Source organism: Sebastes umbrosus, chromosome 19, assembly GCF_015220745.1.
Source record: "Sebastes umbrosus isolate fSebUmb1 chromosome 19, fSebUmb1.pri, whole genome shotgun sequence".
Taxonomy (NCBI): Eukaryota; Metazoa; Chordata; class Actinopteri; order Perciformes; family Sebastidae; genus Sebastes; species Sebastes umbrosus.
Window position 1 is genome coordinate 24,080,707 of NC_051287.1, and position 20,013 is coordinate 24,100,719.

At 38.9% G+C, this 20,013-nt stretch overlaps 1 protein-coding gene across 2 annotated transcripts in view; it reads right to left on the reverse strand.

Moving 5' to 3' along the window:
- brinp1 (bone morphogenetic protein/retinoic acid inducible neural-specific 1) overlaps positions 1-20,013 on the reverse strand; it is a 220,532-nt gene that overhangs the window by 78,381 nt on the left and 122,138 nt on the right. For both annotated transcript variants that reach the window (XM_037752821.1, XM_037752820.1), the window contains 2 exons: positions 18,534-18,724; positions 1,715-1,884 (listed from right to left, as the gene is read on the reverse strand). In XM_037752821.1, coding sequence (XP_037608749.1) covers positions 1,715-1,884; positions 18,534-18,724 — 361 coding nt within the window. The remainder of the gene's footprint in view (positions 1-1,714; positions 1,885-18,533; positions 18,725-20,013) is intronic.

The window sequence follows — 20,013 nt, forward strand, 5'->3', positions numbered from 1 at the left end:
ACGAACGTTGGCTACTGTTAGCTTACCAGACGTCTTCCCTTCAAAATATAAAAATGTAGAGCCGTAAGGTAGTCTTGCATCACTTTTAAGTTTTAAGGCATAGTCGCTAAATATAGCGACTATGCCGTGCTGTGTTGAATACTCGATTCTGATTGGTCAATCACAGCATTCTGTAATTTCTTTATAGCAGACCGTTGCTATGTATAACAGACCGTTTCTATGTATAGCAGACCGTTTCTATGTATAGCAGACCGTTGCTATGTATAGTAGACCGTTGCTATGTATAACAGACCGTTTCTATGTATAGCAGACCGTTGCTATGTATAGCAGACCGTTGCTATGGACGCAGTCAAATTATTGATTTCTTAAGTAAGAAGCCGTGTAATAAGCAGGATAATGTACAGCTAGTTGGTCATTATTGTGAAAGAATCACCCTGTTGAGGATTCTTAAACAACAATGACCGGCTCGCTGTACATTATCCCTTACATAAATATTTCCTTAGAGAGTGAGCAGATCACTCCGTTGTATATCAGTTCATTTCTATCGATCTGTGGAGCATGACAGCTCGCCATGACCACCCGCTGCTTCAACTAGAATGCTTTTACCCATCAGGCCTGGATCCATAATGTCCTTCAGTTTTTAGCAAAGGCATGTGATCCCCTTGAAATATTAAACATTTTCAATCCATCTTTTCTGCGGTTGATGCAGTTTTCTGCACAACAACTCCTTCTCATCTCTGTTTTGGAGCTTGGAGCTCTGCTAGACTGCTAGCCGTGCTTTCTGCCCCCTATAGCTGTGCACACATCTCTGTGATAACGCTGCACAGAAACCCGTCTATATGCATACAGGAAGTATGTGAGTAGAATCACAGAGACTGCCATTCAGTCACATGCATGTATTACAATCCATCTGCTAACGTCCGGCAGCCTGCGGTAGCGTCACACCTACTCCTCTATATTTGCAAAATGTGTTAATTTTGTGAGTTTGTGTATAAATACTGTAGCATCTACATAATGCTACCTTACAAGTTATTCTAATGCGGATTCAGTGGGATGCACTTTCTATGTATTGCTGTTTTGCATTTATTTGTACTATCCAGTCTGCCATCTGTCTCTGGAGGAAGTGAAAATAAGGTGTTTATCTGTCAAATAGCGTTGTTTGTGCGGAGGATGGTTACACTATGTTTATGTTCTCCAGACAGGGAAGCTCTCTCATTAGCAAAGGTAGAAGTACAACAACACTGTAGCAGGAAGTCTTAAGAAGGAAGGTTGGGCTTACAAAGAGAGTGACTTTGACACCAGAGACCGCAGTTTACGAGACGCAATGTGTAAGTGATATTTCCCTAACCTCAGCCATGTGGATTTAGTTGCCTATAACCTTACCATAAAGGTGGCAGATCAGAAAAAAATATGTTATTTCTGTAATACTCACAAAGGTTGTTTCGGAGAGCAGGCATTCACAAACACCTGCTGTGTTGTTTTGTCACTTGAGTTTTCTTTGTCTAATTAAGGTGGAATAGCAAAGAATAATGAAAAAAGCCATCTATGGTAATAATATATACTACTGTCTAAGACAAATATAATGTATTTTAATTATTCTGAAATCAGCATGTATAAAATTGACTGTGTGAACTCTGCATATATGACAAGAAATATAATTTCTCAGGTAATGCAGGTAGTGTTTCATTGTGTGCACGTTCAATAATGCACCGACCTTGATGGCATTGGTGGAAATTTGGATCTCGTGCAGCTTCCTCATCGTGCCGTCGCGGTCGATGAAGTAGGACGAGGCCAGCTGATGAAGGGCTTCCACGTTCTGAGTAGCGTTGGCAAGCTTCCTGTCTAGCTTGTTTTTGGCCAGGTACATAGTCAGCGCCTCCTCTCCTGCAGGTGACACATGGAAAATGGAAATATGATTAGGATTATACACACTTACTGCCTTAGAAGTTATGGGGGGAAAAGTACTTAAAGTGTTAAAATAGTAGAGTGGAGTATTTAAAGTTTCAGTTGAAGGGAATTATCTTGATTTAAGGTGCACTGAATAAATAATGTGTGTGCTGTAGATATCTTCATTTGTGAGAAATTGTCCGATCCGGGCTTTATCTCAGCAGCCGACGGAGCGCTTCACAGGAGGGATAAGTCAGAGGTCTGAACACCAAGGCAAGCAGTTTTAGCTGGAGAAACCAGATGCCCCAGTTTTCCAGGAACACTGTCTGTATTTGCTGCTTTATCCCCAGCTGGCACCGTCCCCAGAAATGTCCCCGGATTTACCCCTATTGGGATGGCATTATTTCCATGAGAGGTCTAGTGATATAGAATTTTTACCTCAATACCACAGGAATTTTATCCCGTGGAGAACACATATACTGTATATCACATCCAGCATCTTTTCTTTTTTTTTTTCAGCTACCCCAGACCAGCCTTGTATCCTAAAAATGACATTCCCATACAACAAAACTGCATTGGGAATTATGTCCATGAATTGAATTTTGTCGCGGATTATGTTTGTTTTTGACGTATCACAAATACGTTTGTAATGATCCACACAGGACACCGATGTTCGAGTCCCATGTGAATCTGAAAGTCAATGTTCACTTATTTATTTATTTTTTGATTATTTTTAACACCTTTATTGATAGTGAGAGAGAGATAGTTATGAAAGGGGGAGAGAGAGGGGTTGATATGCAGCAAAAGGCCACAGGTTGGATTCGAACCCTGGGCCACACCATGATGATTATTTTTTTTACTAAAACTAACCAAGTAGTTTTGTTGCCTAAACCCAACGAAGTAGTTTTATTGTGTTTTGTTTCAATTTCGTAGTCATTTTAAGCCACACCATGATGTTTTTTTTTTACTAAACCTAACCAAGTAGTTTTGTTGCTTAAACCTAACCAAGTAGTTCTGTTGCCTAAACCCAACAAAGTAGTTTTGTGGTGTTTTGTTTCAATTCTGTAGTCATTTTAAGCCAAACCATGATGCTTTTTACCAAAACCTAACTAAGTAGATTTGTTGTCTAAACCCAACGAAATAGTTTTGTTGTGTTTTGTTTCAATCTTGTAGTCATTTTAAGCAAAGCTGCTGTTATACTATCTGCAGCTATGGTACCGGTGTCTCACTGGCTTCAAAACTCACGTTTACACCTCAATACAAAAATAAACTGTATGCATGTTTTTCTCCCGCCAGCCAGCAGAGGGCCAACAACAACCATGTGTACTAGTCAATGGAGAGAGAATTGATATGGTGGAACAATTTAAGTATCTTGGTATAGTCTTCGACTCCAATCTTACATTCAAGGAACATTAAACTTAAAAAAAAAAAAAAAAATCTCAAAAATGTCGAAGTTCAATCTGGCAAATTTCTGTCATGTAAGACGTTTTCTCACTTCACAGTCAGCAAAAGCTTATATGCACGCAATGATATTTTCTCACATAACATCTTGTTTTACAACCTGGTCACATACAACAGAGAGCACGTTTAAACCCGTCAAGCCTCTCTTCAAGAAGAGAGTCAAAACTTTGGACAGGAAACCTTTTCATTTCCACTATTGCAATATCATAAGTAAGTAGAACATTTTAAACATTGACAGTTACCAAACTTTCACAGATGTAGGTCTCATTTTTTAAGTATTAAATGGGCTCACCCTCCCACCATTAAATGATTTTATCCACAAACTAGGGGAGACTGTAATGTACCTAGGTGTAGAACTAAATCTAGTCAAATGATGGTGTCTTTTAGAGGCACACATTCCTGGAAAAATATTACCAGCACTACTTAACCTTTAAAAAAAAACTCAAACATTAGCTAAAATCAAAGCTTTTCTGTGTGATGTCTCGTGGACTGTCCTGTGAGGTGTCCTGTAATTGTAAAATTTAGTTTTATGTTTTTGTAAGTACCTGCCTTATAGGACTACAGATGGAATTTAGCTATTGTGCTAATTCTGGCATATTTACATTAATGCATATTGCTGATATGTTGATTAATGCGCACTGTCTTATTTCAATTAATTCAATAAAAAAAAAATTATGTTTTTAAGTAGTTTTGTTTATAATTTACAATGTTACCATGCGTTAAAACTGTCTAAAACTGAGAGCTTAATCCAGTAGAAAATACATTTCCCTAAAAACATAATGTAGTTTAGTTGTATGGGAATGTTATTTCGTAGGAGACAGGGTTGCTCAGGCAGGGAAAAAACAAGTTGAATATAAACACAGCAAATAGAAAATAACATTACAGATTGCAGAGACTTAATTAGTGCATGGAAAATTAGTCAAATTTGAAATGAGTGCAGGAGGCTGGTGTCGAGCCACTTCAGGAGGATTGTACCTGTTTATCTGAAACTGTGGCATTGTGTGGCACGTTCCCTGATTACCACAGTCCCACTGATTTTTTCCTTTCTTCATCTGGATGACTGACTAAAAAAAATACTCATGCATGGTTAAATCAAATTACTGACCCTGTCTGGTAAAACTAACACCGCCTGGAGAGGTGTTATTCTTTCTAATTCCCACTCGTTTCATACTTAATACTTCTTTCACACTAACGATGTTTTTAAGCCACAGAAGGATACTTCATAGCCAAGTGTCTTAAATCAACACCAATCGGTTTGGTGTCTTGCTGGCATAACTACCTGCCAGAATGAAGCCGAACAAATGAGCCGTATTTGTTGTTGTCGTTACCGAGATAGCCCAAATGTAGATTTGGATGGACCCTGAAATTCGTACTCATTTTGCTGAGGTAAAGAAGTAATGTTCCCACCTGTAGTGTGATGTGAATTTAAAATCACCTCCACCGTAATAAGGTCACAACTACTGTGAATATAAAACTGATTATGCACACAAAAAATCAGCATGGATCTAATCTCTCTCCATAAATGCAGTCCTGTGCCCAGAATTAAAATTAGGAGAGGTGAGAAATGAAAGCCCAAATCGCCCTCACCCCCGCCGTACGTGTGAACAGTACGTACTCTATGTCAAGTCTGAATGTCCACAGGAAAACTGAACCATTGACCTTTCAGTAAGTGTCTGTCTGCGCACCACAAAAAGGGGAAAAAGCATGCGAACGCTTGAAGCAGTACAAGAGGCCAAATATTTACAGAGCACCAGACAATCTCTCTCCGATTTGCATGTCATGTGTTTGTTTGTTGACACGTTATAAAAAGGGGTTGGGCTGCTCGTTCTTTACACATCATATTTTTTCCCCATCTCTCGTTCCTACAAGCAGAAACAGACGCACACAAAAAGCAAACAAGCAAACACCAATTCTCCTCGGCGAGGCTCACACAAAACTCGCCTTCGAAGATTACTGTTCAAATGGCAAACCGTATGCCCCGGAACTCGCTCAAGAGCATGTCACATATGTTCAGGTTTCCCAGTGATGTGAGCGGTTATTTGGCCCCCGGCGATGCATTGGAATTGGTCACTTAACTTGTGGTGACCGTGACTAGGGGTGGGTAGCAGTCAGGGCCAATGTCTCATGCCTGGTTAGAGTACAAGCACTGAGGGGAGGAGGCCCCCATTCTCTGACGCTACCATGCTCTCTCACCCCTCGGGGGGGTTCCACAAAGTTACTTACACACACTTGACTTCCACTGCTGCACAAGAATAACAGTCCCACATTAAACCCCTTGATCTGTCGTTTTTTTTATTTCTAATGCAACTTAGTGTGGCATTAAAGGAGGTCCTCTGTACATAAATACTCTGCGGTTATTGCTGCTGGTCAGGCGAAATCATTACCTCGGTGGCTTTAAAAAATTCATCCGTGTGCACCTCTCTGGAAGTAACACATTGTGTTACATTATTACGTGTCACACTAACTGTCACTCTGCCAGAATTAAACAGCTCATGCGGAGCTTATGTGTTTACAGCGGAGCGGTATTTAAAAACAATGCACAGTTTCACCTCAAAAGAGAGTGTGTGTGTGTGTGTGTGTGTGTGTGCAAATGCAAAGGCATCTCCTGCATATGTATGCATTCTTTTTTTGGTTCCTTTTTTGCACGCAGGTGGATGTCGATGAGGGTTAGGAGGGCAAGTAGGGTTTTAAAGTAATGGAATGGCTGGGAGTACTCAATTTAGTGTTAATGGTACATGTGTGGGTCACTTTATGGAGAACATTAAGCTATACGGCTTCATACTGCGCAGAGGACGGACACTAATGGATAATGTTGTTCTTTTTTTTTTTTTTTTTCGAAATACTTTCATATAGATTCACAGAATACATACGCTGATCCAGTTGAAAATATTGTAACTACAGGGCTGTCAATGGATTAAAATATTTAATTGCGATTAATCACACATTTTTCATCTGTTTAAAATGTACCTTAAAGGGAGATTTGTCAAGTATTTAATATTCTTATTAACATGGGAGTGGGCAAATATGCTTTCTTTATGCAAATGTATGTATATATTTATTATTAGAAATCAATTAACAACACAAAACAGTGACAGATATTGTCCAAAACTGTCACAGGTACTGCATTTAGCATGAAAACATATACTCAAATAAAACCCAAGTCCAACAGGCAACAACAGCTGTCAGTGTGTCAGTGTGCTGACTGGACTATGACTTGCCCCAAACTGCATGTGATTATTATAAAGTGGGCATGTATGTAAAGGGGAGACTTGCGGGTACCCAGAAATTCCATTTTCATTCATATATCTGGAGGTCAGAGGTCAAGGGACCCCTTTGAAAATGACCGTGTCAGTTTTTTTGAGCGTTATTTAGCCTCCTTCACGACAAGCTAGTATGACATGGTTGTTAGTTTCAAATGATAAAATTCAGCCCGCTACAATCTAAAAATTGCCAAGTTGCATTAATGCATGAAAGAAATTAGTGGCACTAAGATGAATTTGCGTTAACGCAAAGGTCAGAGGTCAAGGGACCCCTTTGAAAATAATCATGCCAGTTTTTTCTCGCCAAAATGTAGCGTAAGTTTGGAGCGTTATTTAGCCTCATTAGCTACAAGTTAGTAGTACATGGTTGGTACAATTGGATTCCTTAGGTTTTTCAAGTGTCAAATGATGTCAGTATCTTCTCTCTAGCTTTAAAACTGAGGCCGCTACAACCTGAAAACTTTGACCGCCCGAATTATAATGTATCCTGCTTTATTCTTTTTTTTTGCATTTAAACTGTGGTCTGTGTATATTCTGGATATGACAAAGGTAAAACAAAGTCATCCTAAGCTCAACACTGTATGTGTATTTCAGAGCAGAACACAGCAGAGAGCATTAACACTCAACCAGGGCAATATATAGAAAGTGATTGCTGTAATAATATATCCTTAAACAGGTGGATATACTTTCTAAAATAAACATAATAACCGCATACGCACATTCCAATAAGTAGAGGAATGAATTGAAACAATTTTCTATTCAACTGTAACTACATTGCCTTTGCTTTATGCAAGAGATATTCTTAAAGTGGAGCTGTTGCTTAGAGATAACCATGCTCTCGATGCCCAATTATGCTTTTTTTTACGTGGGCAGCAGAACAACAGCAACTACAAAAAGTTTCAAGTGGCACAAAGGTATATCGTCCACGGCTTTTCGCAGGGCAGTCTTCCACCTCAAGCCCAGAGCACGGCCAGTGTTCTGCATACGAACTCTATATAGCCTCAGGCTTCAGTGACCGCGAGTCATTTCAATAAACTATTTCTTCCTCTTCAGTGCTGAGAGCATAAGACTGTTGCACTGAAAAGGTCTCTGATCCAGTCATATGGGTTGTGTGTTCGCTAGAGAGGAAGAGGAGGTGCAAATCTGTCCTCAAGGCTAGAAGATACAGCTCACTCCTACATGTGAAATCTCAATCGAAGCGGTCAGTCTCGGTTCTTTTCAACAGGTCCGCCTGACCTTAAAGTAACGTTTGGGAGAATCACGTCCTCTTTTTATTAAAAGTAGAAATGATTAGAGATAAAATTCTTCAATTCAATATACTCAGGGGTTATGCACATGCAACCTTTCTTGGTCTGGTATTTGCCAGTAGCTCATGGTGCTAAATGTTAGCTAACCTTGGCAAAATTGCAGTTGACATAGCTGTGTAACTGACCTTACTGAATGTTTGTATTTGTAACTTGTAGCCACAGTGGTTAAAATGTTACTTAGTCTCACTTTAAGAGTTGGAAGTGTGTCTTTTTTTGCCCTCTTTAGCTGAATATATAGGACAATTGCCTTTTCAAAAAATGTAGTTGTAGTGAATTTAATTGCACATTTATATTCCTACACTTCCATGAACATTTGCATCTCTCTCAACTCAAATGCACTGGACGCCTCTGCAAAAAATACCAACAGGATTCACAGTGAAACAGCAGCGGTCTCACTTGCAGTGTTAAACTGATTTCAAACATATGGAGGAGAGGGGAATGACAGATGTGGTGAAATATGTTCCTCACAGCTTTAGCGAAAATGCAAATCCGTCCTTCACACTTTATTTCCCGATAGCAGCACCTTCATATACAGCACAGCATTAGCTGTGCAGTGACTCCTTCGCCATTCTGAAGACCCTGGACAGGTGGAAAAGGTACGAATACTGCTGTCAATACAGCAGAATACAGTATTGTTCTCAGTGGCTGCAGGCAAACCCAAAGACGTCAAGCACCTATGTCAAACTGTTTTTGATGTATTTTCCAGTTTTCGGCTTCAGAACTCTGTTAAATTCCGGAGCATCGACTCACAGCGGCTGTTTCTTTTGTTGGAAAAGTCTGAAGATGTATTCGCTCTGTTTAGGCTTGAAGTTTCCCACGCGCTGCCTGCACCCAGGATGCAGTCGGGTCATATGTTGCACTTCAGAATACACATCCCTTGATGCCTACTTTAAAGCATCCGCATATGCCAGAGACTCGGCTTCGGGTGGTAGGTTGGTAGGTAACATGTTCAGACAGCAGAGAAGCAGCAGGTAATTGATAATTATTTCCTCAAACGTCCTCAGCAGATGCTGTCTGTCAGAAGTGTTAAGAGACAGTAGCAGAAAATCTTCCTCTCTTGAATGCTTGTTAGAATGGAGCTTACCCTGACATTATTACAGTATTATAATTCCACACATTTACTAACTGCAAGAGCTCTCCACGAGCAAAAAATAAATAAATATATAGACAAATCTGGTGACCGCTTTGTGAGTTCCAGCGTCTAGCAGCTCTCCGCAATTACTGCGGTGGAAGGTCGTAATGACTCAGTGCATGCTAACCGTGTTAACTGGTGACTTTCAGATGAAGGCGTACGTGGTTGCTCACAGATAATAAACACAGATGAGTATGTATTTAAAATTGATGAAAGTAAAACTGAAGGCTTTTACGGGGACACCTATATTCTGTTCGTCTTTTCAACAGCTGCCGTCATTGCGAGCCACCAGTTAAACACTGGACATCACTGTAGGATACGTGTTCTGTTTTTTCTATTACTTTGTAGTCATTAGGTTGCCCTACATTGCAACTAACGTTATATTTCACATAGTGCGGTCAATCAATTCAAATATTTAATGCGTTTAATTGCATGATGGTCTATAGTTAATCGTGACCAATTGAAAAATTGGTTTTATCTGTTCAAAATGTACCTTAAAGGGAGATTTATCAAGTATTTAATAATCTTATAATCTTATATCTTAATACAAATAATTAGTGGCCTTAAAACAAATTTGTATTAATGCGTTATTATTGAGTTAACTTTCACAATATAACACGCACAATAACGTCAGTTAGTTGATTGAGTTAATTTATTCTGTGGGACCACCACAGCCCCCTAGAGTCTAGGGGTGTCAAACATACGGGCCCCAGGGCCCAGAACTAGCCCGCCAAAAGGGTCAAATCCGGCCCGCTGCTGGATGACTTTGCAAAGTGAGGAAAATTGTAGGGAATTCATACCAATTTTTCAATCAAATTCACTGCTATTCCTATGACTCCATTGTCCTAATAAGAGTCAGGCTCTATGCTGGATATGCTATTAAAGATACCACATTCGTTCCTACATACAGGCTACGGGACACAACACTGTCAAGCTACTGTTCATTCAGTAAAAAATGTCTTTGTCAAAAAGGAGAAAAGTGGACACAGAGTGTCTGGGTTTTCCAAGAAAAATGGACCAGTTCCTAAATGGGAAGTTTTCAGTGCTCAAGGAATACAGTATGATATTTGGTGCCACTATCAAACTCATCATTGCGGAAAGTAAAATAACTTTCAAGGACAACTGAGAACCGAGAAGATAAATGAATTGTTGGCAAGTTTGAGGAAACAGCCGTCTGTTTTCAGTCGTAGCTGAGAGATCAGTGAGACGTCTCAGGCTGTTCATCATCTGTTCTATAAATGTTCATTAATTGTAAAGGTTTTCAGAATGTACTTGTACTTCTTTAGACTAAAAGAAAGTGACACATTTGGAGATGTTGTTATTGATAGATTAGTATGCAATGGTTTTACTGGTCTGGCCCACTTGAGATCAAATTGGCCTGTATGTGGCCCATGAACTAAAATGAGTTTGACACCCCTGCCTAAGGTCTTAGCCCACTAATGTTAGCTAGCTAAGCTAGCAAGTTAAAGTTTGCCACCACTGTTGGAGCAGCTGAGCACTGCACAGCTTCTTCCCAAACTCCTAGACATCCAAAATAATATCACATAGAAAGTAAAAGTAGAAAATTGTACACTTCTTAGTACAGCTTGCATTCAAACACGCACGTATTGTAGAGAGACACCACCGCGGTAATGGCGACTTGTTTACCTCCGGTATTTCCCTTGATTCATGTATATTCAGTAAAGACTGTCTCCATGAATCCCGGCATAAACAAAGGGAATTGTCACAAACAGTTTTTTGTTCGCTGAGCGCTGGGTGTTGGTGCCCAGTGCTTCCAGGCACCACATGCACCATTGTTTTTGACATGAAAAGAAGCCAAGGGGACAATAAAATACAGACAAAAAGATATATACATTGGAAAAAAAAGGTCACACTCTACTCACATAATCCAAAAAGTAATACTACACTAAACTTGGGGCTTTAGTTTTAAAAATGGGATAAGGGACGGGGTTACGTAATCTGTGGAAAGGATTATATTAGAGTGTCCTGTCCTCATCGAAAAACAACAGCACGGGTCAGCTGTTCAAACAGTGTCTGTCGATGGCAATGGCAGAGGGAATGGGAAGTTTTACTGTCGCACAAAGTGTTACGGAAAAGTAAAGGGCGGATGATTGGATATAAAAAAGTATGTGACATTAACACAGGAGAATGTGGTACTCGTCCTCTATCACTACCTCAACAGTTTGTTTCTTTGAAGACATCTTTGCCCAACCCCGAACCATAACCATGATCTTTCCCTAACCCTACCCAAGTAGTTTTAGTTTCCTTAATTTAACCTTGCATACCTTAAATGTGTGGAATTTTCTTAGTTTTGTTAACTCATCAAAAGGATTTTGTGTATATCCTTGAGACATTAAAAACATGTTGAGTGCATTTCTTTCCTCAAAATCATAAATGCGGTGTTCATTTGGGTAGATTATTTTACGGAAAAAAACGTGTAAGAATCACAAATGTTTGTTCGCAACAGAGCTTATATAAAACAACCTAGAAAGTAAGATAAAAAGGTGGCTTCTATCTTGATATGATGTTTACCAAATACGCCAATAAAGGTTTTCATATTTCAGAGCTTACCAGCTCAGTCAATAATAGTATTTCAGTCAGTCAAATAGAGATGTGGCACTTGAAGAAGACCACCACGATAATGGTATGTGCTGCCTTGCACGTACAGTGGGCTAAAAAAAGAAAGAAAAAAATAAAGAAAAAGAAAGCTAGGTGACATAACTACGGTTCAATAGTCATGCATGGAAACCATTTCCATTTAGTTCAGAGGAGGAAACCTCTAATGGGACTCTTCACACTTGACCACTCAACTCTAAGTTGCCTGTGAGAAGCAGCATTCACTTCTCTCCTCTCAAGAGTATAATAACTGTTGAGACCACAATGTGTAGGCGGCTTAAAGAGTGAATTAGCCTTTTCTTCTTACTTTACCACTGTGTGGCGTGTACATTTATTGCTTCATATAACTGTGTTTCTTTAATGGGCAATCCCAAGATTGAGATAAGAGTGTACTGACCCATAACTTGAAACAAGATGGCCTCAAGGTTACAGATAATATGGTGATAACTCAGAGGAAGAGAAGAGGAGGCAGAGGTTAAACATGAATGAAAGGCAAGAAATGGAAAAAAAGGGACAAATATACAGTAAGGTGATGCAATACTGTACAACGACATTAAGAAGGATGCTGCGGCTGAAAATGATACCGGGTATTATTTGTGTGGCTCAATTTGTCCAATTTTAGCCACCTGGTGCATCTGTGGCAGTGGCTTTCTCCCCCTAGCTTAGACGCACTTAATCACATTTTACCTTCATATAATGTTACAGACCAATATTGTATTTCCAATTTCCAAAATTAATGTCTCAGCAGGAATCACCTTACAGAGGTGGTGTATACAATATTGCAACTCTAACCCCTTCACACCTCGTCTTCCACTGCACGGTTTCGCTAAATTATTAAAGCCGAGTGTTTGACATTAAGTGGACTGCAAGATTTTAAAATGAAAGAAGTCTCCTGCCGGATTTGTTTTCTCTGCTAACAGCTTCGGCATCAATGGTTCTAGGTATCAGGGCTGACACAGAATAAATATTTGAACTTATTATGTTATTATTAAAAAGAAAAGAACAGGACAATAAAGGCTTGCTCTTTTCTAAATACAAAACATCTCCACATCTATAAATTCAAAATAAATGTCTGCAAAAATTGACCAGATAATGGTACAGACATTCACTCGAGACACTCACCATCAACCCTGAACCAACATTTAACAGAAATGTTGGAACAAATATACCCCAATTAAAGGCCATGTATTGTAAAAAGTGAGATTTTCATGTCTTTTATATTATAAAGCAGGTTTAAGTGCTTTATAAATTCTGTTAAACTATCAAAACGCTCAATATACGGAGAAATACACACAGCCCGTATTCAGAAATTGTGCGTTTTAAACAAGCCATTAGGATTTCTGTCCATTTGTGATGTCACAAATATACACTATGTAGATCATTATATGGTTTTAAGCAAAAACATTCTAAATGTGTCCCAGTTTATTTCCTGTTGCAGTGTATGTAAATAACATCAGCTGACAGGAAGTAAACAAGGACCCATTCAGTTGCAATTCCGTTGAAATGCACTAAAACGGAGAGTTTCAGACAGAGGGTAAATACAGGTATATTTAGACACAGTATGAGGAAAATAAAGTGTTCTTTTTAACATTACAGCATGTAAACATGTTGTAGTAGAAACACAAAATACAAGCATGAACCTGAAAATGAGCATGATATGGGACCTTTAAAGCAGGTTAACATGTATTAAGTTCCAGGTATGTCTGCACTGTACAGTGTTATACTAAGGAGAGGGAAAACAGGACAAAAGCCTTATGAATATTTCTCAACGGCATTTTGACTGTGAGATTACAATGCGACAAACATCATTTTTACACAGCTGGAGCGACTACTTGGCAATGTTCCATGCATATATAGTTATATAATACAGGGTTTGAGTTAAAGAGCGAATAATCTTACTAATTATATCTTTGAAATGCATTTGGCAAAGTAATCACAGTTAACTGCCTCCATGTGTCCCTCAGAGCTTGAGATAAGATAAGAGATTTGAGGGAGAAGCCATTTATATTTAGAATCCAACAGCAGGGGTGCTTAACTTTTTATTTTGGGAAGAACATCCAAAAAACACTGACATCATCCATTAGAGATATTTATTCCTCTTTATTCCTCAGTGTTTTTTTTTTTATAATTGGGAATTTAATGTGACTTTAAAATTATATTTCCTTTTAATTGCCGGGTTTCGGTGGTGGTGGTTTATTATTGCCAAAATAAAACAAACAAACTAGGATTACCGCCTCCCAGCTGCATGCATACGCCAACCGATGGGATGGACGTGAGGTCACATTGACATTTGACGTACATACGGACAGACAAACAAACGGACAACCCGAAAACATAATTCCAGCTACAGCTTTTGCCGGCACAGAGGCACAGTAACAACGTCTGTACACACTAGTTTCTGAAAATGCTTCTTCTCTAATATAGGCTATACCTGAAAAGTGCTAAAATAATCTGTTAATCTTCTCTAATAACTCCAGTGCTTGTAGATAAATCAGAGCAATACACATGATAATGATCCTCCCCCATTTACCTGAAAGGTCTGTTAAGTGCAAGTACTTATGAGGAACATTATCTCCAGGTTAAATATGGCATGTACATGAAAATGCAATTACCATATATATGACTATAATGTTCTAGGTGTGTTGCGAATGAAATTGAAGCTGTGTTGTTAGACCCTTTTGATTTCAGGGGAACTGATTCAGAAGATGAATTTCTGAAGGAATCAGCATCTTGTTATCACATTTGGTCGTTCTACCCACAATTGTAAAAAAGTAGATGTGAAAAGTAGGGCTGTCAGTCGATTGAAATTAATCGCTAATTAAATAAAATGTTTCTATCTGTTCAAATTGTACCTTAAAGGGAGATTTGTCAAGTATTTAATACTCTTATCAACATGGGAGTGGACAAATATGCTTGCTTTATGCAAATATATGTATATATGTATTATTGGAAATCAGTTAACAACACAAAACAATGACAGATATTGTCCAGAAACCCTCACAGGTACTGCATTTAGCTTAAAACAATATGCTCAAATCATAACATGGCAAACTGCAGCCCAACAGGCAACAACAGCTGTCAGTGTGTCAGTGTGCTGACTTGACTATGACTTGCCCCCAAACTGCATGTGATTATCATAAAGTGGGCATGTTTGTAAAGGAACCCATTTTCATTCACATATCTTGAGGTCAGAGGTCAAGGAACTGCTTTGAAAATAGCCATGCTAGCTTTCCTCACCAAAATTTAGGCTACGTTTGGAGTGTTATTTAGCCTCCTTCCCGAGAAGCTAGTATGACACGGTTGGTACCAATTTCTAGTTTCGTATGATACCAGTATCTTCACTCTAGCTTAAAAACTGAGCCCGCTACAACCTAAAAATTGCAAGTTGTTTTAATGCGTTAAAACAAAAGAAATCTTCTCTACCTCAGTTCTTATCCCGCATTATATTCCATATTTGTCATTTCTTAATATCTATATCTCCTATATTTTATTATCCAGCACTATATCACTTTCTGCACTATATTCACATTTTTAATAGTCCTGTATCTCAGTTGTTACCCTGCACTATATAGATTTTTAGCAGTTTCTTCTGCACTATATTAATTTTTAAATTTCTTCTTCATCTCAGTTATTACCCCGCACTATATTAATTTTTAACAGTTTCTTCATCTCCTGATATTTTCATATATGGTATATTTTTTATACTCTGTATTACTTACTTGTGTCTTTTTACTAGCATGTTTGCACTATGGAACTGTGATGCTGGAAACTTGAATTTCCCTCGGGATCAATAAGGTTACTATCTATCTATCTATCTATCTATCTATCTATCTATCTATCTATCTATATATCTATCTGTCTGTCTGTCTTAAAGAAATTAGTGGCATTAAAACAAATTTGCGTTAACGTGTTATTTTTGCATTATCTTTGACAACCCTAGTGAAAAGTAAAACTACTAATTGCATTATGTTCTTATTTGCATATAATATTGCTTTGGGCAGTAAATAACATTATGCATATAATATTGTTTTGGATACATACTGATCATTTCTCATACAAGAAAACTCTTCATTGAGAGTAGTTTTCTTGTATGAGAAACTCTTCATTGAGAGTTCTCTATATTTGGTAGGTTGACAGCTGCCAGCTGGCAGCCACGCCTCGCTTCCACAATTTTGAAGATTTTGTGAGAATTCGTATTATTTTTAGAACGTTACAGTATGCCTCGCCTTTTCACTCATCAAATGTTCCCGCTTGTTCAGTTGGGGATGGAGTTTTTGGTGACTGTGGATATAAGATAGCCCTGTCATAGCATTGATGCAAGTTTTGGGTCACTGTCCTGCTGGAAAATCCACTTAAGCCAGACAAGATGGAATACCTGTTCAGAATAGAGTTGTGCTTCTTCTTTGGTCAGTGTGGAGTGGAGTCACCAACCCTGAACAACTGACAAATCCACCTACCTGAATGTAGCCTCGACTCTATATATTTTTTTTTTTTTTAAAGTTATTTTTTTGGGGGCATTTTCCATTTTTATTGACAGGACAGTGGATAGAGTCTTGAAAGGGGGGAGAGAGAGAGTGGATGCGGAAAGGGCCACAAGCCGGATTCGAACCCGGGCCGCCGCGGTCAGGACCAAGCCTTGATACATGGACGCCCGCTCTACCAACTGAGCTAACCCAGGCGCCCTCGACTCTATATTTTAATGCAGGCCTTATATGCTGTTGCATTCATTTCTCATACAGCAGACTCGTTATAGTAACTATCCAATTACAATCAGCTTTACAAATGGAAACCTGATTCAAATTTTGACTCCTAAATCTTGGAGGTTGTTTGGCCAAATGCTAAACATTTAGACTCACTTTGTCATCAAAGGAAATGGATTGGAAACTGCGACTCATTCATCAATTGCTGTTCATTTGGCTTCGCTTTATGGATGCAAGTGCTGCTCCGGTGCAAATACGTCTTATAAAATGGTTCAACTCATCTTTCAACCCGGTCACTTTACGTTGCCCTAATCTTGCTTTGGGAAAAAGGGTTATTTGGTCTGGTCTGTATAAATGTCTCCAGTCTACTTTGTCCTGCCCTCTGTCTTGCGAGGGTAGATGCAGTTTTGCTGTGGGAGAGGTTTTTTTCTAACACCCTGGAGAAAAACTTGGCCCTGAACTGCTTCACTGAGCTGTTTTGACTTTGTTGCAAACAAGCAGATGAATAATCCAGGACACCGCGGTGTTGCAGTTTCAAAGTATAATCATACGGGGGTCATTGAATAGTGATAGTAAAGCCATACAAATGAAAAGAGAAATATTTATTCCATAACTTGTTGAAAAGCTTCTGTCTTGTTTTTATCTACAAATATTTGGGATTTTTTAATTGATGACCACCTCTCCTTTAAACCTCATATACAGAGTCTGGTGAAAAAGTTGAAATTGAAGTTAGGTTTTTATTTTAGAAACAAGTCTTGTTTTTCTCTTGATGACAGAAGAAAACTGGTTGAAGCGACGTCCTTGCCTGTTCTTGACTATGGTGATCAATTCATTGTCTCCATATGTTGGATACTGTATATCACGGCGCTTTAAGGTTTGTTACAAACTGTAGAGCCCTCACTCATCACTGCATATTGTACTCCGAAGTAAATCGGCCTGCTCTGTCAATACGTCGGCTTAGCCATTGGTATGCTTTTATCTATAAGGCCATTCTGGGTAGACTCCCTGTTATTTATCTGTATTTCTAACCGGAAAACATGGCAATTATGGGTTATGGTTTCAGGACACGATGCTTATGACTGTTCCCAGAGTTCGGGCTGAGTTGGGAAAGAAGGCCTTTATGTTTTCTGCACCATCTGCATGGAATAGCCTGCAAAATGAATTTAAACTCCAGGACCTAGTCACTCTAAATTAATTTAAAGGCATGGTGAAATCTATAGAAACGGACTCTATCGATAATTGTACTTGTTTTGAATGAAATAGGATTATATGGCTTCCCTGCACTTTTTACGGTATGGCACCTTTGAGCTGATCTATTGTTTTTTGAATGTGTGTGTATGAAACTGTTTGTACTGCTGCCATTCTTGGCCAGGTCGCTCTTGAAAAAGAGATTTTAATCTCAATGTGTCTAACCTGGTTAAATAAAGGTTAATGAAATGAAATGATCTGAGATTAATAATTGTTAATTTCAAGGAAAAGATATCTGTTTTTAATTAATTATTGTTAATTATTAAAAATGAAAATTAATATCAGGAAGTAGCAGTTTAGTACGTAATATAGCTTTTCTGCATAGACATGTATTGTGCTTTTCTGTTTAGATATATATTCCACCTCCTCTCACACATCAGTAGAGCGTTATATTTCACAATAACGCATTGTGTGTCTTTTCGCTCTTTAAACTATATTGCACCCTGGTAATGAGAACGGGCTGGTTTCACCATGTTAGGTTAACGTTAGGCAGCTGAGAACTACTCAGTTCATCCCGAGCTCCTAGACGTCGTTGTTAAAAGTAATGTTGTATATAACGTACTGTAAAGGTAAAAGTAGAACATTTCAAAGTACTTAGATTGCATTCAAACGTGTGTGTATTGTACGGAGACGCCACCGCAGTAATGGTGATTTGTCTACATCTGCTATTTCCCCGGATTTGGGTATACTGTATGTTGCAACCCTTATGGTCCTTTAAAGACCTGATGTAACATTTAAACCTGGTGGCATTAAATGACAAACTCAAGTCTTATTTGCAGCCCAAGAAGCTCTGTCTCTGAAAGGAACCTCGCCCATAAAGTCATTTCCCTCAAGCAAACCACAACCCATGTGTGTTAGAAGAATCATTTAAACTCTTCTCAACCAATCAAGCATGGAAGTGAGCAAAATAAACCTCTCTTACCTCCCAGGGTGGCTGAGATGAGAATGTGGGTTCCATATTTCTTAATGATGGTGTCGATGAACTGTTGAGTCGTTGGTCTGCGGCCCAGCAAGCGTACGCTGCGCTGGAACTCAGGCATGAGTGGCACAGGGTTCCGGATCAGGTCCCTTCTCTCGATCGCTGTGTTCCTCACCTTCCAACGTGCAAATTCCCTAAAACAAAACACAGGAAAAACAACTGCTCACACAAAAGTGACCACACTAACAACAAAAACAGTATAAAACGGCTATATTACAGTCTGGTAACACGTTAATTAGCCCGAATCCATCTCATTCAAATGCATGTGTGGGAAAACAATACACATCTGGTAGCAAACTTATTTGTGTTGTGTTTATTTATCCGCTCTGATATAAATATAAAAAAACACAGTTTTTTGGATTGCATCCTGTGATCGTCATCCGTTTTCATTGAAATTGCCCAACCTCCTTTTCTCCGTGCAATGCTCCAACTTGAACCAACTTGCTAAACTGCAGCATCATTCTACCCCTTGTTGTTTTGACTGCAGTTAAAGATATGCTTTTGCAGCGTCAATATTAAAAATATCCTGAAAGTATTTGCGTGGATGTTCATGATGTTTGCTTCTATTCCTGCTGAGACGTACATCAAGAAATCATTTCCACAGACAGACATCACAGGCTTTTCTGTTACACAGAATACAAACAAATATCTCTGCCCTGAGGATAAAAACATCAGGTTTTTCTTCAGCTGTCTGAGATGCAAAAGAAGGTACTCTGTTATTGAGTCAGTGGCTAATTCCTGGCACATCCAGAGGCCTGTAATACAAAGCGAGTTCAACATACCCAGGGTATCTTCTCGTTTATCTGGCTTCACTAACCCTGACAACCAAGATCCCTCTAAGCGGTCCTACGAAGGTGGTTATCAACTCGGTAAACCAACCCAGGGTTTCTCCATCTGGCTGTGAGCGCATTCACATGAACGGGGCGGTGTTTGCAGCATCTGACCAATCACAGACATGGACAAGTCCACAGACTTGCAGACAGACAGGCAGAGAGGCACATTTTTACAAAGGAAGAAACTATATTAGACAAATGCGAAGAAGTTAAACACTTAATCCAGACTAAAAGTAACACAGTTGAAGCTGCCAAAGGCAGGAAGGACAGCTGGCAAAAGAAAAAAACTCCCGATGTGTGAATGCGTAAATTAACAGACTTATTCATTTAACGGAACACTCAAAAGTCAGATATGGTTGTTTAGATATAAAAAGCATTACTGTATGTAAAGGATGAATGGATTATACCTCATTATATGCATTAATTACGATATGGCGTGTATGACTATTTCAACCTTCTTTCACCTGTGTCCCCCTTGTCAGGCGGTGTGAAACGGACTCAAGACCAAGTAAAAAAAATAAATATAAAAACAGAATTCAAAGCGGTAAACACCTATAGCATAAATCCAGCTGTCCTTCCTGCATTTGTCA